The sequence below is a fragment of the Coffea eugenioides genome, chromosome 11 (assembly GCF_003713205.1).
Source record: "Coffea eugenioides isolate CCC68of chromosome 11, Ceug_1.0, whole genome shotgun sequence".
Lineage (NCBI taxonomy): Eukaryota > Viridiplantae > Streptophyta > Magnoliopsida > Gentianales > Rubiaceae > Coffea > Coffea eugenioides.
In genome coordinates this window covers 46642128-46657164 of record NC_040045.1, presented here as the reverse complement: position 1 = coordinate 46657164, position 15037 = coordinate 46642128, and the positions used below count along the sequence as shown (strand labels likewise).

The following is a 15037-nucleotide window of genomic DNA, read 5'->3' as shown; positions in this document are numbered from 1 at the left end:
AGTCCTGAAGCTTCCAAACAGCTGACTAATAACTACCATAAAGGACATATGCTTTTAGGCCTTTGGCGACTCCAATACAAACAAACAACAAGCCTATGTTTTTCCTAATTCGTGAATCACAAGTGAAGACAGAGCATCAGAAAATAAACAACTAAATATCGTTTAACGCATCCTACACAACACCACAACCAAAATAAAGTGGTGGTTATTTTGATGTGAAACTAAGAGAATTCCTGTTTCCAGACTCTATTTACAGTTTGATGGTCTGCCTATTCTACATGTACAGGGTTGCTCTCCAAGTTTGCTTCATCAAATCATATTAAATACTCGTAATACATCAAGAATAGAGCATCAGGGGAGTCCTTGGGCAGGCTGTTAATGTACAGATAGAAACGCAACAAGTCTTCTTTCGAGACGGTATCCGCGTCGACTACATCATCACTGCAGGTAAGAACCCATAAATCTCTCGACTTGACTCTCTTTATGCTACCACGACAAAACGGGCAAGATTCAGACCTAGTGTTCCTGCAAGTGGATAAACAAATTAACAACGGGGTGACTAGAATTTTCTTTTCAGTTGAGGGAATGCAGGGTGAAATGTACTAGCTTTCAAGGAGAAACAAGAGCATAATAGAAGAGAATGCTGTAATTACCAATCGCGGTAGCAATTGATGCACATAGCATGACAGCAGTTAGGCAACACCATTTTGGTACACGGCTCTAAGCAGATTCCACATTCATCTTCCCTCTCCAAGTCAAAGTTGGTAAATCCAGTACCGCCTTCCAGTCGTTTCTTGCCAATGTTTTTAAGGGCACAATTCCTTTCTGTTGCATCATCAACCTCTACTAAGTCTCCATGAAGTCGCTGCAGTGATGGTAGTATAATTGCTGATATAAAAACACAACAGGTAAGGAAAACATAAGATATTAACCCAATAAATTTCTCTCTTGTGAGAATAATAAAACAAATAGTTGAACCAACAAACCGTAGAAGTCATTAACAGTTGCTTTCCTTCCATGTCTAGATATTCTTGGTCTCCCATCTGTGTAAACCTAAAAAAGAAGGGAAGGGAAAACTGAATAAAGGAGCCCATGATTTCATTACATCACAATTGTTGAAAGGAATAGGATCCTATGGTATACTAATTAACAATTTTCAATTCAATTAAGCAACTGCTACATTATATAATGCCTTTTGGTGATAGAAAGAAAGGAATACATGAAAGAATGAAACTCTGAAGGCAAATGCTAGCATTTCTTACCATATTCCCAAGACATATCAAAGCCAAAAAAAAAAAAGGACAAAAGAAGAAGAAGAAGAAGAAGAAGGTCCTAACCTTATAGATAAGTACATGGAAAAGATTTAGATATCTTGGAAGCAGACATGTGCAGGAACAATCCATCCATTGAAGTAAGAACAGAAAGAGAGGTGCTAAGTGATTGTAAACTAACTTCATTTGAAGGCGCGCTCCGCCTTTTGCTCTAGGAATTTCAGCAGCCCTAGAAATCCAGAATTCAAAAGGAGAATCACATTTCAAGCTAAACGTTTCAATTTACTGCTCCAGGATAATCAAACAAGAGCATGGCTGGTGCTTATATCTAACTTTCTAAAGCAAGCACAGAAAATAAATGGAGCCTAGTCACATAAAACCTCTGCTCCAACCAAAAACCAAGCTCAGACAAATGAACAAAATCGAAAAACAAAATGAAAAAAAAAAAATCACATTTAGACAGTCAAATTTATATTTAATGAGATTAGCAATATTAGTGTGAACATGCCCTTCAAAACTTCATAACTCAATTGATTTAAACAGCTCTTGAGAACCTCAATTTCCTTATAAAATACGCTAACCATCATCAAATAACCAAAAGAAACCTACAAATTATGAAATCAGGACAAAAACACACAAGGAAGACCTACAAATTCTTAAAACACAAACAAAGCAGGACAACAAATTGAAACATACAAGGACTCCAGCAACTCCCTAATAATTACTTCCAAAATCCTAGCTATAGGTATCGTCTACCATATCTGCATATGGGCCAAAACCTATTTAACAAGCTACCCAAGTAGGTACATACTTAACGTACAAAACAAATATCATCAATCAAAAGGAACGATTATGCATTCCTTTTCTTATTATTACCAAAAAAAAAAAGGAAAAACCAATTGAACAAATAGCACCAGACCTTCAAGTTTTCAACTTTTTCACTAAATTTATGCATAGACAGATGAATTGAACGATGGCTCCAGCCAAACTAGCATAATAGTTCAACAAAAGTTCAAAGGGAAAGGAAAGCAGTAAAAGGCATATTTGTCTGATATCCAATATTACTATATGAATAATAGGCAAAATTTCCTACCTTTACACTAAGGGCACAACAAAAATGATAAAAAGAAAACCAAAACCCAAAGAAAATAAGGTTAAGAGAGAGCTTACAGAGCATTAGCGTGCTGTATATCAGCCTCCAGAACTTTAAGGGAATCATGATATGAAGACCTCCCCAGCTGATAATACATCATCTCCATACTTATCTGCTTCTATCTCCGTATTTAATCAAGAAATGGCCTCTCTCTTAATGAGGAAGTTAGGAGTAAAAGACAGGAGGAGGGAACTCTTACTGTCACGAAAATTAAAGAGCTTGCGAAAACCACAAGGTTTAGTCTTAAGGTAAGGACAAGAGAAGAATATAAAAGAATGGGAAGCAACAGAAATTCTTTTAATCTCTCTCTCTTTCCCTATTTCAAACCCCTCCGAATAACTTTCTCGAAGTAGTACAGTACATCTTTTCTTGAGATAAAGGGAAGGGGCGGCTCTGAGGATGACAGGTTTTGGTTTTGTTGGTCAGACAGAAAATGATGATTATGTTGCTAAGAAATTCTTTAGTCTTCCGAAGACGAAGAGAAGTTTGGGCACTTGGGCTGGCTTTGGGTTTGTTGTGATGCCTTTATTTTGTTGTCGTCTCTATGCTGTTCCACCATTATGCAGTTGCTTTCCAACAAAGGGCCCTTAACCAATGGACAAGAACATGGAATATAAAAATACCAAACACTAATTGAAAAAAAAAAAAAAAGAACACAGCCAACTTATAAAGTTTAAAAAAATCATCATATTAATGGCTCGGTCAATGTGGACTTATTATAATTTTTTTTTTTTTTTGGAACTATGGTGTAATTGGTCTGATGTGCATCTAACCCAAGTCTAAAAACGAATTTAAGGAAGTAATATTCGGCTGCGCATTCAAGAAGTCAGAATTATGGAGTGGTTGATGAGGTAATTAAAGAATATATATACACAGGGGCAGGGGTGGTTGTAGATAATTGGTTATTTGCCTCAGCATAAATTGGTTATAATTGAGGTTAGGTGTTCCCATTTTTATGTTGTCAAAGTCAATAGTTAATTTGTCAAGTGAACTAGTTGTTTATGTTGGTTAAGTTACAAGTCACAATTATTATTCTTTATACCATATTCGACTTTGGAGGCGTGCGGATATATGCAAATTTTATTGGATCAGATTTGTCTAATATAAGTGTCAATTTGACATCATTAATTTGTTGTTTGGCGATCAAGCCCTTAGACCTCAATTACACGTGGAAACGCCCAAGTGCATTATTCAATGTATCCATATCTTATTTTGCCTTGGCAAAGAAGGCAGGCGAAGGGATTGATTTTGCATAGTTTCTGATTTTGAAGGGATGAGTTAATGAGCTTTTTCTCTTTTTTTTTTCTATTTAACCAAAGGATAACAGTAATTCATTGACATTAAAAAATTGAGAAATTATAAAAATTGAGCAACTACTTTTTTTTTTTTTTATCAATTATCATCATCTACAGATTCTACACCTACTCCTGCTCCTATTCTGGTGTCAAGTTTTCTTTGGCTAAGCCTTTGGCCCGATTGCTTAGCCAAAGAGGGAATGAGTCCTTCCACACAATTTGATCACGCAAGTTAATGGCAAATTTAGGAAGTTTGTGACTCACAAGGTGGCCATCCCTTCTGGCGAAGGAGAGGGAACATTTACAAAACCAATCTCTCATGTGCTGGAAATCCTCTAAGATTACACCTATGCTTGGGACCCCATTAATTTTGTCAATGATCCCCCTTGCAATCTGACTGCACTTCGATATTCTTCCAAATCTGTTCTTTAGCCTTGATAAGTGCTGCCATTCTGATTGCTTTCGTCTCTTCCATCTTTGTGTCCCCTGTTTCTAGATTCTGGGCCCTTTCCATGCTGCTATTAGTTTACCTTCATGCTCCCTAGCTACTATGCCCCATCCCACTTTGCTCTGCTTCTGTTAATGTGCTTATTTGGAGCCTACCAATGATGTGGGACTTTAGTGAGATCGGGCAGCTTCGTTGGATCATCGTTTAGCATATACTACCAAATATGTAGGCATCATCGGCTGCCAAAAAAAACACAAAGAAAAAGGATTCTTGATCAGCTTTCTGGTGCCGGGGGTTGGTCATGGTTGGCAATTTGGGAGTCTTGAGCACTCTGGAAGGAAGGGAATTTTGAGAAATTGGAGGTGATGGGCATTTCGATTGGAAGTCGATTTCTTTACATCCATTTCACTGTTTATGGGATCATCAAGAAAGTAGTCGAAGGATGAATATTTGTTTAATTTTGAATAAAATAATAGACAATAGTAAATAATCAGCACGAAAGAGGTTAAAGAGTAGATATTACAATTGAGTCGAATTGAGTTCGAATAATATATTATTTGAACTCGATTCGAGTTAAAAATTTTGGATTTGAATTTGATTTCCTTTATATTACTTGAGTCCAAACTCATGCTCAACGAGTCCAATCGAGTCTAATCGAACTCAACTTGTCAAATAGTTTGAACTGTTCAAACTAAAACTCGAATTCGATCAATGCGAGTTCGATATTGAACTTTGTCCAAATAAACATGCGAGTTATTCAATTAAGCTCGACTCATTTACACTAAAACTCGAATTCGATCAATGCGAGTTCAATATTGAACTTTGTCCAAATAAACATGCGAGTTATTCAATTAAGCTCGACTCATTTACACCGCCGTTAAAAGAGAATATGTGAAAAAACCTATTATTAATTCGAAGAAACATATATTATTTATGATATCTTTTTTTTGACTCAGCACCCACTGAAATTATCATCCATGAACATGTACACGCGTGAAGAAGTTACTTTTTCCCATCCTACCACCAAACCAGCCGAGCGAGAAATGGCGGAAATGGCAAATCAAGGAAGAGTTTGTCCTCAAAAAGAATTTGATGAAACTGTAGCTGGAGCAGATTGACGGGGTCCACAATCCACAACGGGGTACAAAGCTCTAGGTAGAGTGGTTGGCTCTGTCTCCCGCATTTTTTGCTATTATGATTTCCTATTTTCCATGCCATGCGCCCCTGCCCTTGCCCAGATGAACTTATCCTAGGACCCCTATTTGGCCATTTTTAGTTTTTTTAATCCAGCATCACATAAAATCCTCACTGGCTTTTTCTGGCCGCTTTAATTAATGGAAGAGGGATAAAGGTCGAACCTGGTTTTCTTGAACAGAGCAACATTACGTATACAATTGTGCCTCGGTTCCATATGTCATATTTAAGAAATTGAAAGCCTGCAATTATATGCTTTTAACTACTAAACGTAGAGAAATCATAATTCGGGTGGCTGTCCCGAAAAACAAAAAAAAATGGGAAGACTTCATAAGGGGAATCGAAACTGTTAGGTGTAATCATGTTCGAGTTTTATATTTGGTACATGTTTCAGGTTACACTTACGTTGTTTTGTTATACTCGTGAATTTGGGTTTCTTTGTTGGTTAAAAGTAGTGTGTCAATTTCATCCGTATATACCAAATTGTGTAAAAAGTATAGCAACTTATGTATTCAACAAATATACCTGCGTCCCTCGAGAAGAAACCTGACAATGCTGCTCATATTTCTTGAAAGCCACCTACCAGATGTTCAGAACAAAAGCTTAAAAGGACTGCTTGATCATATTGATGCCCGTGGAAGGTGTTTCGCCATCTTGTGAAGTTCAAGAAGATGTTAGTTAAGCTTATGCTATAACACATCATCCACGGTCATAAATTAGCTTTACAACAAGACCTTAAGTTCCAATGAAGATGGAAACGTGTATTCTATTCTTCTGTTACTCTTAACCTAAACCTGTCAGCTATAGAAAGCTCAGTAATACAGACGCATCTTTGATTTACTTTTGACAGGAGAAAAGGGGGAACAAAGAAAAAACACAATGAACTCTATACCAGTCTAAATACAGATAGTTAAGTGTGTTGAGACTGTCACTCCTCTATCTAGCAGATGGGACAAGGGAATCCTTAGAAAGGTCTGGGCTTTCGATATCAAGAAAGCTTGTTAACAGTGTTTTCCTTGAAGATTGTCCTTTTGAACTTCCTGCTGAAGATAGTTTATCAGTTCCTTTTTCAATCTTGATTGCGTCTTGTATGGCCAATATGATTCCCTGCATTCTTGGCCGTGAAGAACTATGCTGTTCCACACACTGGATTGCAACTTCTGCTATTCTCCACACAGATTCCATTTTTACCATTCCTAATAATGTAGAATCTACAATGCTAATCACATCTCCTTTTCGAACCAACGACCTTGCCTGCAAAAGAACAATGTAAATTGTAAAATGATCAACATAGAGTCCATAAGCAGTATTTTAGCCTCTTTTATTGTAACAATGGATCTTTCTTTGAAGTGATTAATAAGATGGCGATACTAAAAATACGGCTTTGAATGTAGGCAGATCGTGAAAAGCAAGATTAGGCCATCTTGTTCATCAAGTGGTCCTCGGAAATCTACCACGCTCGAACCAAATTATTAAAGGAACCGCCTAGGGAAAAGTTGCTGTCTGTTTGCTAGGGAGGTATCAACATACCAGCTTTGCCGAAGACTGGTCCTATGACAATAGAATAACTCACATTTTGTCTCGTTGGTTGATATCACTAGATCTCCTAGTCTGTAGCAGTTCTATTTATGTTTGTAGAGGTGCCTCCGGTTGAAAACAAAATGAATACATGGAAATCTAATGCCTGATCAACTTCGTTTAGAGCAAGAAGAATTTTCCAATAAAATTTGAGTGGACAAAATGATATTTTTATCTCAGTATCTTCATTTAAATCCTTTCCCTTCTGTTTTTAATTCATCAGACTTTTGGAATGCCAGCTCTGACTTGTCTAAACCTTTTAGGCCTTTGGTTGATAAAGATGTTCTGTTTCCCTGCCCCGATTTCTAAGTTTTGTGAGCACCAGAGAACATTTGTTCTATTGCCTTTGATCACATAATCTACACGAAAGGAAAAAAAAAATGGTGTCAACTCACCATCTTCCCGTCATAGACCGTATTTTAACATCTGAAGCCCTTGATATGCAGTATTCTAGAGCAAATGTTTGGAAAAGCAAAAGCAAAAGCTGGCACATCTTTTTGTACTTGGATGTTGCATTATCCTCATTGTTTACTGCATATTATGTTAACACTTTAAAAACATTCCTATTAGAGAATACTCACTCTTTATAATGAATGGACAGAAGTTTTTACAGATTGTTACAAGAGATGCACCGTTTATTCTTTATATTCCACATTTGCAGCAAATATGTTTTAGGGAAGATTTAGTGTCAACTTTAATACTATGACACAAAGGTCTCAATACTGCAGTATAACAGATAAAATTAACAAAAGAAAAAGATAGTTTCTGGTAAAAGAAATTGTAGGAAAACCGTACCCAGTGGACAATGCTCCATTCAGTTCCATATTCCTCGAATGAAACGGGCTTCCTTCCAGAGATGAGTTCCAAAAGAACAACACCAAAACTGTAAACATCACTTTTTTCTGTTAATTGCTGATTTGCATAGTACCTGTATCGTGTAGATGAGAAAAATTTTCAGTGATTACTGAGACAACGGAAGCTCTTAATTAAGATGCAAACTCATGATAAGGACGGCTTACTCAGGATCAAGGTACCCTACTGTTCCTCGTGCCACACTGGATATATGTGTTAAATCTTCTTCAGCTTGCCTTGAAAGTCCAAAGTCAGATACTTTAGCTCTCATATTGTTGTCTAGAAGAATATTGCTTGTTTTCACATCCCGATGAATAATTGTGGGGTTGCATCCAGTGTGTAAATACTCAAGTCCTACAGAAAGCTGAATTAGAGTCACCATGCACCCCCAAATCAACTGCAGATAAACAAGAGAGAGGTTACCACCTTTAGCTGCATCTTCTGCAATCTGAAGACGTGCTAACCAGTCTAAATGCTTCTCGTGGTCAGAACCTGTCAGCAGGTTATTCTCTGGCATTGGTAATTGTTTCAAGAGATGAAGTGATGAAAGAAAGACTAAATATTATACAGGTGTAGTTGAAGACCATTTATATGATCCCGCAAGGTTCCATTGTGCATGTATTCATAGACAAGCATGCGCTGGTGTTCTTCCTCACAGTATCCTATTAATGGAACCAAGTTTCGATGATGGATCCTTGACAAGAGGGCAACCTGTAATTACATTATCTAGTTAGTTGTTGGACTGATATAAATCATTCAAATAATTTTGAGTTTATGAAGAAACATATAACTAGAATCTAGTTGCATACGGCAATGACACAAATTGCTTCATTACTCTCAATTATCTATATAGAGTGGAAGAGCTGTTACATTACCCTAAATATGAATCCATCTAATAACCTGAGAATGATTTTTCCTGCATAGAGTTGTGGTCCTCTTTTAACAGGGTCAGAAGACAAAATTTTACTAGGATATGGATTTACAAAGAGTTGGATTATGTTACAAGTGCAGAAGAGAGAGCTCAACCACTATAACAAATCATGCCCCAACTTAATACTGTGAAGATGGCTCATTATTCAAGTGGGAAAAAATTGAGTCATCTTACGATAGGATTCAAATGTGGTGCGAGCAAGAAAAATATAACTTCTAATTGGCTTAGCTTGTAAACTATGTGCAACTTCTTAAATCATATAACATTGGCATTAGATTATTCTGTCAGTTTATGCCAATTGGATTTGCGAACTACCTCGGTAACAAATTGTCTGGTCCCATGACTTGACGAATCAGCCATGATCTTGACTGCTACCTCCTTTCCATCCTTCAGTTTCCCATAATATACTGGTCCAAAACTTCCTTTTCCAATTTTCCTTGAGAACCTATCGGTTGCTTCTTCAATTTCAGTTGAGGAAAAATAGCACGCCACCCTTTCATCCATTAGAGACCCACCCCGTGTAATTGAGTAGTGAGTCGATGGCTTGGTGCTATTTCGCAAAGAATTACCTGGCCCGAAAAAAAATTTCAGCATTATGTCAAAATCATGATTAGCTATCTCAAGAACTGTGATTAACAAAACTGTAAGGCCACATACCTTTATCGTCAAATTTGTGATAAGATCTTTTTACTCTAATGTAACGTAGTAGAAGTAAGCTTCCCATGAAAAGGACAAAAAGAATTGCTAGCAACCCAACTGAAATTCCAAGCACCAATTTGTAATGCCTCTTGCTCTTTTCCCCCCGTCTTAAATGAGCATTGCCTTCGTATCTGTGAGAAAGAAGCACATATTTTGAGTAGGGAATTGAGCTACAAACTAATAATCTTTTCAGTTTTCATAATCTGCAATAGCCTAATTTGTTTGCCTTCATATTTCCTACATTGTTAGTTATAAGTATACTCACCTAAAAATTTGTTTTCCTGTCAACAATGATGCAGGTATTTCCCCACTCAAGGAGTTGTTCTGGACATATCTGCCACGTACAGGCACAAAATTGTTTCAAATTTACTATGTTAGTCTGCATACAGTTCATCTTTTGAAAAACAGAATATATATTTAAAGAAAGTCTATGGATCCTCTATACTAGATGTTAATACGCTTATGTTGCATAATTGGAGACAGTAAAAATAAAGTTATCCATATCACGACCTACATTTCTTTCAAACTTGGCAAACTTCCAATATAAGAAGGTACTGGACCTGTCAGCTTGTTGTTCTCAAAATGCCTGCAAATATTGTCCAAAAGGCGATGGTGGTCATGCATGGTTGGGATTAAACACTGTTTTTTAAATACTGGTCAATGAGAGAGGCAGCGTTGAGCTTACAGAATTTTAAGATTGACAAGGTTACTCAGATCAGGGATAGGACCAGTGAAAAAGTTGCCATCCAGCCATCTTCAGGAGTAAAAAAGAAACCATTTTAACTGAAGTACAAGCAGATACTAAGTTAAGTGTTTTTGTTATACTTACAACTCTGTCAGGCCTTCCATGTTCTTGAGGTCTGACGGAATTTCACCTTTAACATTCTTACCTGAAAGGAAGCTGTTCAGAAGATGAGTTACATAAGATCCTGCATCACATGCATTCATTCACGAATACAAACCAGTATGTTTTTTTGAATATTAATGGAGTCAAATATCAAAAGAAATGCCCATACTGCCTACAAAAATTTCCTGTCCTGTATTTCATCGAGCCTTATTATTGAGTTTTAGATCTGGGTTTCACCAGTGATTTGGATATGCTTATAAACTTTTGAACGCTGAGACTTGAGCTGATAACTAGGCAAATCATTATCCAATCTAAGAAAGTCCATTGGGGTTGCGTTGAACTTATTGTGCTTAGATATCCTTCTTATTGTTTGCATTAAAATCTAGTCTGTGTTTTTTTCCAGAATGTAATGAGTTATGATCCTGGATTTTGTTTTTCCAGAGAATTGTTTTAACTAAACTAAGAAGATATCTTCCCCCAAGTTCAGTGGACTCACATTATTGTAATTCTTGGTGGTACAGTATCACTGCAATTCACCCATTCCCATGGCGTTGGAATACAAGGATCGCCTTGTTCATCTGTCCAATCACTTTCTGTGGACATTGATCGAATGACGTTGAGAGTGCTCACTTCCATCATAAAGCAACAAAGTCATGAGTTGAATTGAGTAACAATGAAACTTGTAGGTACAAAGCAATCTAAAACTATACAAATTTATAACTGGAGCGACTGCAATCTTACCATCTTTGTCATCCGTCTTTGCAGCTATCTGTACATATCTGCTTATTTCGATGGCATTAAGTAGTGGTCCCCGAGAGGAATCCCTGGTTTCAACAAAGGAGAATGACAACACAAAATCCAGTGTGACATTCATGTAACTTGGCTCGTAAAGCGTGTAACTGCCATTTGCATTTTCTGCTATATTCACAATTGCATTACTGTAATCAGTATAAGGTTGCTCCATTCGAAATTTTCGAGTTTCATTTTCTGCCAAGTCTTGGATTTCTGCAAAATAGGCGTAAGCTCGGGCGTTAGCTGGGAAATCTTCTAGATTTAATCTGTAACTAAGCCTCCCCATTGTGCCAACAACTGCAGTTTGCATCACTTTTACAGGCGGGTATTCCCTTGTGTTGGTGTCAACGTACTTCGCCGTGCTGATTCTTTCTGTGCCAGGAGCTACCCCTACGAGATAGTTTTGCCTCTTTGCCAGATCAGATTCCCATATGCGGTCATAAGGATCATCTGGATACCTGAGACAATCATACATCTGGTGTCATCCGGAATTTAGCCAGAAATGAAGGACTAGTTCTAGTTCAGGTACCTATCCTATCCAATTCTCTCGAATCCTGAAAGCTGAAAAGGTATGCATGCTAACAGCAGAGAATGCTTACCTTATGTCATCCTTGCTCAAAGCCCCAAAATTGACTCTTGCTGCCACTTTTAAGTAGAAATCATCTTCATAGTCTGTGGCATACATCGATAGATTCAGCGGCCTCAGCTCAATAGTGGAGATGAATGGAAATCCCGTGGTTGCACAGCACAAGCATACATCAATGGAATACGAAGGTGCCCGTACGATCATTTCCTTAACATATACTCGAGAGTCGTCAGCCACTGATACAGTTGACCACTTTGTCGCATCCAAGAAAAGCTGAAATTTGGGGTATGGTTCCTCAGTTTCAGAGCTGCCATACAGAAATGTTGCTCGAACAATATATCGCCTTCTTTCTTCAGTTTTTAAAGTGTAGCAATACTTCTTGTTGTCTATAGGAAACTCTCTCCTTGTGCTGTACTGGAGCGGGTTTCCATTTGTGTTTTTCACTTCCACCGATTTTCCATGAGCCATAATTCCAGTATCCGAGTTCCATACTAAGCCTGTACTGGGATCAGTGAAACTTTTGTCGCCTCCACAATCTATACTAATGAATTCTGCATGTTGAATTTGCTAATCGATAAGTTAAGCTTCCTAGAATCCTTATTTCTTTATCTGATAAAGTCTTGTTCTCGAATCTATCTACGTAGTATGATGCTACTTTTTTTATTACAAATGGAGTAACTTATATTTCTGGGATTCATTCTCCGAGACATATCACGTATAAAATTAATCTGAGGAATATATAGACGCAAAGGAGGGCATACCTGTAACCTGGCACACGATTGCTGGAGTTAAGCAAACAAAGAAAAGAATGAATTGTAAAGCAGATCCCATTGAAGATCAAGAAGAAGAGAGACTACTGACTGCTGGAAGCATTTAGCACTTAGTGCTGCTTGTGTATCCAAGAAAGACACTAAATTTGTTTGGATAGAGAGAATTTGGTTTGCTTAATTTATTCTCACAAATCCCAATCACCTTTTTATTTTCCCAATCACCTTTTTATCTCACATACATCACATCACAAAAAGTGCTACAGTAAATATCTCAAATAAATCATCCAAATAAACTCTTATCCAAACAAACTCAGTACTGTCTACTTACTTCAGCATAAACTTGCTTTACCCAAAATTTTACTTCACTTCAGCATAAAATTTTCTTTTTTTTTTTTAATCATTTCTGATTAGTGAGCTTGGGCAATGTTGAGCCACGTTCGGATGTTCTGTTTGATTTGAGATGTCTGCTTTTTCCCTAGGAAAAGAATTCTAGCTTCATTTTAAAGCTCGCTCACCTTTTCTTGCTTTGGAAAAGAAGCTTAGATTATTAGTGTCCAAGTCCCACCATAAAGCATGAAAGCAAGAAAATATCCTTCATTTCTTTGTGTTTCCTTTGCCTGGGTTGAGTGTGAATGGCAACGAGGACATAAATTTGACAAACCAACCATCAGTGGGTCCTGACAAGCGGCTGTTCACTTCTATCTATGTATTGGACGATGCATGTGAATTATTCTACTGCTCAGTCTTTGCATGTGGGGGGTAGCAGGTTATTACGGCGTTTGGCAGAATTATAGAACTGTACTTCTTGATTGGAGTATTTTGTTATTATATCTGGGTAAAAGAAAGTAGGTCCAATTGATTATTTTGCTATTATTATATCTGGAAAAAGGAAGGTAACTCCAAGGCAAGGCATGCAGAGAATCTCAAAAGCAAGGAAAAGAAAACTTCTTGCTTTATCCTTTTGCTTTTCGATAACAACAAATCCTCTTTTCTTGTCACTTTAGACCCAACTTGTCTTCAACCTTTGTAGGGTTAGGACTTAGGAAGAGCGAGATGTTGCCCCTCCTGTTTAGGAACAATAATGTGGGATTCGTGATTGCCAATTGGATCCCAACTCCATCAGAACAATGTGGATTCTATCGTGCGTTCAATGTCTACATCATAAAAATACAACTAGAATGTGTTTTATTAGCGTTTGTTTTCTTATCAAAAGGATCAGATGACAATTCCTAAGCCGGGGAAGAATTTCATGGTAGAATTATACAGGGCCCAAGGATTTTCAGGGTGCAATGCGGTAAATTGTCAAAGAATAGGTTGTTCTAGCATTAGGAAAATGTTCGAATGGATTAGGAGACGGATTAAAATTGACAGTAATTGAGTATCAATTCGAACCTAAGCCCGTTGCCTTATGCAACCTGTTTGGCCCATAGAAAGAATAAAGGGCCTAACAATGTCCACCTCAATTCCATCTCTTTTATCAAACGTGGCCGGCCCACAGAAAGATTAAAAGGCCTAACAATATCCACCATTATCGCACGGCAAATGGGCCTGTTGCACTACCTACATCAAGAAGTGAACCAATGGAGAGTATAGGTAGTTTGGGAGTTTAGAATAGAAAAGAACAGAAACAAAGGTGAAGTTAGAAAAGAGAAAAAGAATGGGAAAGGATTAAGTTTCTATCTAAGTTGTCGGAGCTTTAAGAAAGAAAAGGTCATAAGTGATATTTTTTGTTTGAGAGTTGAAGACAATGAAAAGAAAAGATACTCAAATAAGTTACTTTACAAATTTGCCCTTTTTGTAAACAAATGTGAATTAAGTAATGAGAGACTCATTAATTAGAAATTAAAATTTTTTGTATCATGATTTTAAGGGCAATATTGTTATATTAAAAAATTCACTTAAAGCTCCGTGTCTTCCTTCCTTCCCCGCCCGACTTTGGACAGAAAGTTTTTCGAGACACATGGAGAAGTGAAATCTTTCCAAATCTTTTCTTTTACTTCTCATTTTTGCTTTCAAACGATGGAAAAAGTTTATTACCCTTTCAAAACCTTTCTTTTCTATTCATTTCCTTCCTCCCAAACTAGCTATAAAGGTTCCAAACGAGAAAGCACTACACTTGAGCAGAACCAACTAAAAAGCACGATAAGATGTACCAGCAGATTGATTAATATTGCAATTGTATCTCTTTTCTGTTTTGCTTTGTAAACCTCTATGTCCGCATTGAATCCCCCGTTAATCCGGAGTCATACGCTGTTTAAGGGGATGACCCTCCCAACATTATTTGGAACTCGAAACTTTACTTAACAGTATATATCTAGTTCCTTGCTTAAGGGGTGAATTAATATTGTGGTTGTATCGTTGTAGATTATAGGCATTAAGCCTTCAACGTGTTTTTTTTTAACTCCATAATAAAACTTGACCTGGGACTTGCAGTAGAATTTGATGATATAAGAGAATTTCAAATGCGGAGCTCCCCCAATATGATTGTCTGATCTATATAAGGTCTAGTTGAACGGCATACGAAATCAAGAACCCCTTGACCTTTTCTTATTCATCGAATTTATTTTGTATTTTGGTTTTAGAATCATGTGGGATTGTCTTTGACCACATTATTACCACAA

The 15037-nt window shown here is 37.2% G+C and overlaps 2 protein-coding genes across 3 annotated transcripts; both read right to left on the bottom strand.

The window, feature by feature from the left end:
• Positions 1–70: 70 nt before the first annotated feature.
• Positions 71–2931, bottom strand: LOC113753080 (E3 ubiquitin-protein ligase AIRP2-like). The gene is made up of 5 exons (XM_027297163.1): positions 2442–2931; positions 1338–1500; positions 987–1053; positions 654–888; positions 71–525 (listed from the first exon to the last, which is right to left on the bottom strand). Exons 1-5 carry the CDS (start codon positions 2528–2530, stop codon positions 315–317), a joined length of 765 nt encoding a protein of 254 aa, XP_027152964.1. The 5' UTR covers positions 2531–2931; the 3' UTR covers positions 71–314.
• Positions 2932–6035: 3104 nt separating this feature from the next.
• On the bottom strand, positions 6036–12553 carry LOC113754148 (probable LRR receptor-like serine/threonine-protein kinase At1g67720). 2 transcript variants are annotated; one of them, XM_027298499.1, is made up of 15 exons: positions 12408–12553; positions 11660–12197; positions 11010–11518; positions 10765–10897; positions 10251–10322; positions 10107–10175; positions 9936–10007; positions 9687–9755; positions 9380–9552; positions 9038–9291; positions 8376–8502; positions 8218–8283; positions 7959–8145; positions 7735–7867; positions 6036–6615 (listed from the first exon to the last, which is right to left on the bottom strand). In XM_027298499.1, exons 1-15 carry the CDS (start codon positions 12475–12477, stop codon positions 6298–6300), a joined length of 2790 nt encoding a protein of 929 aa, XP_027154300.1. In that variant the 5' UTR covers positions 12478–12553; the 3' UTR covers positions 6036–6297. The 2 variants fall into 2 exon arrangements, with proteins under 2 accessions (XP_027154300.1, XP_027154302.1); XM_027298501.1 differs by having other exon boundaries at positions 11660–12143.
• Positions 12554–15037: the final 2484 nt, after the last annotated feature.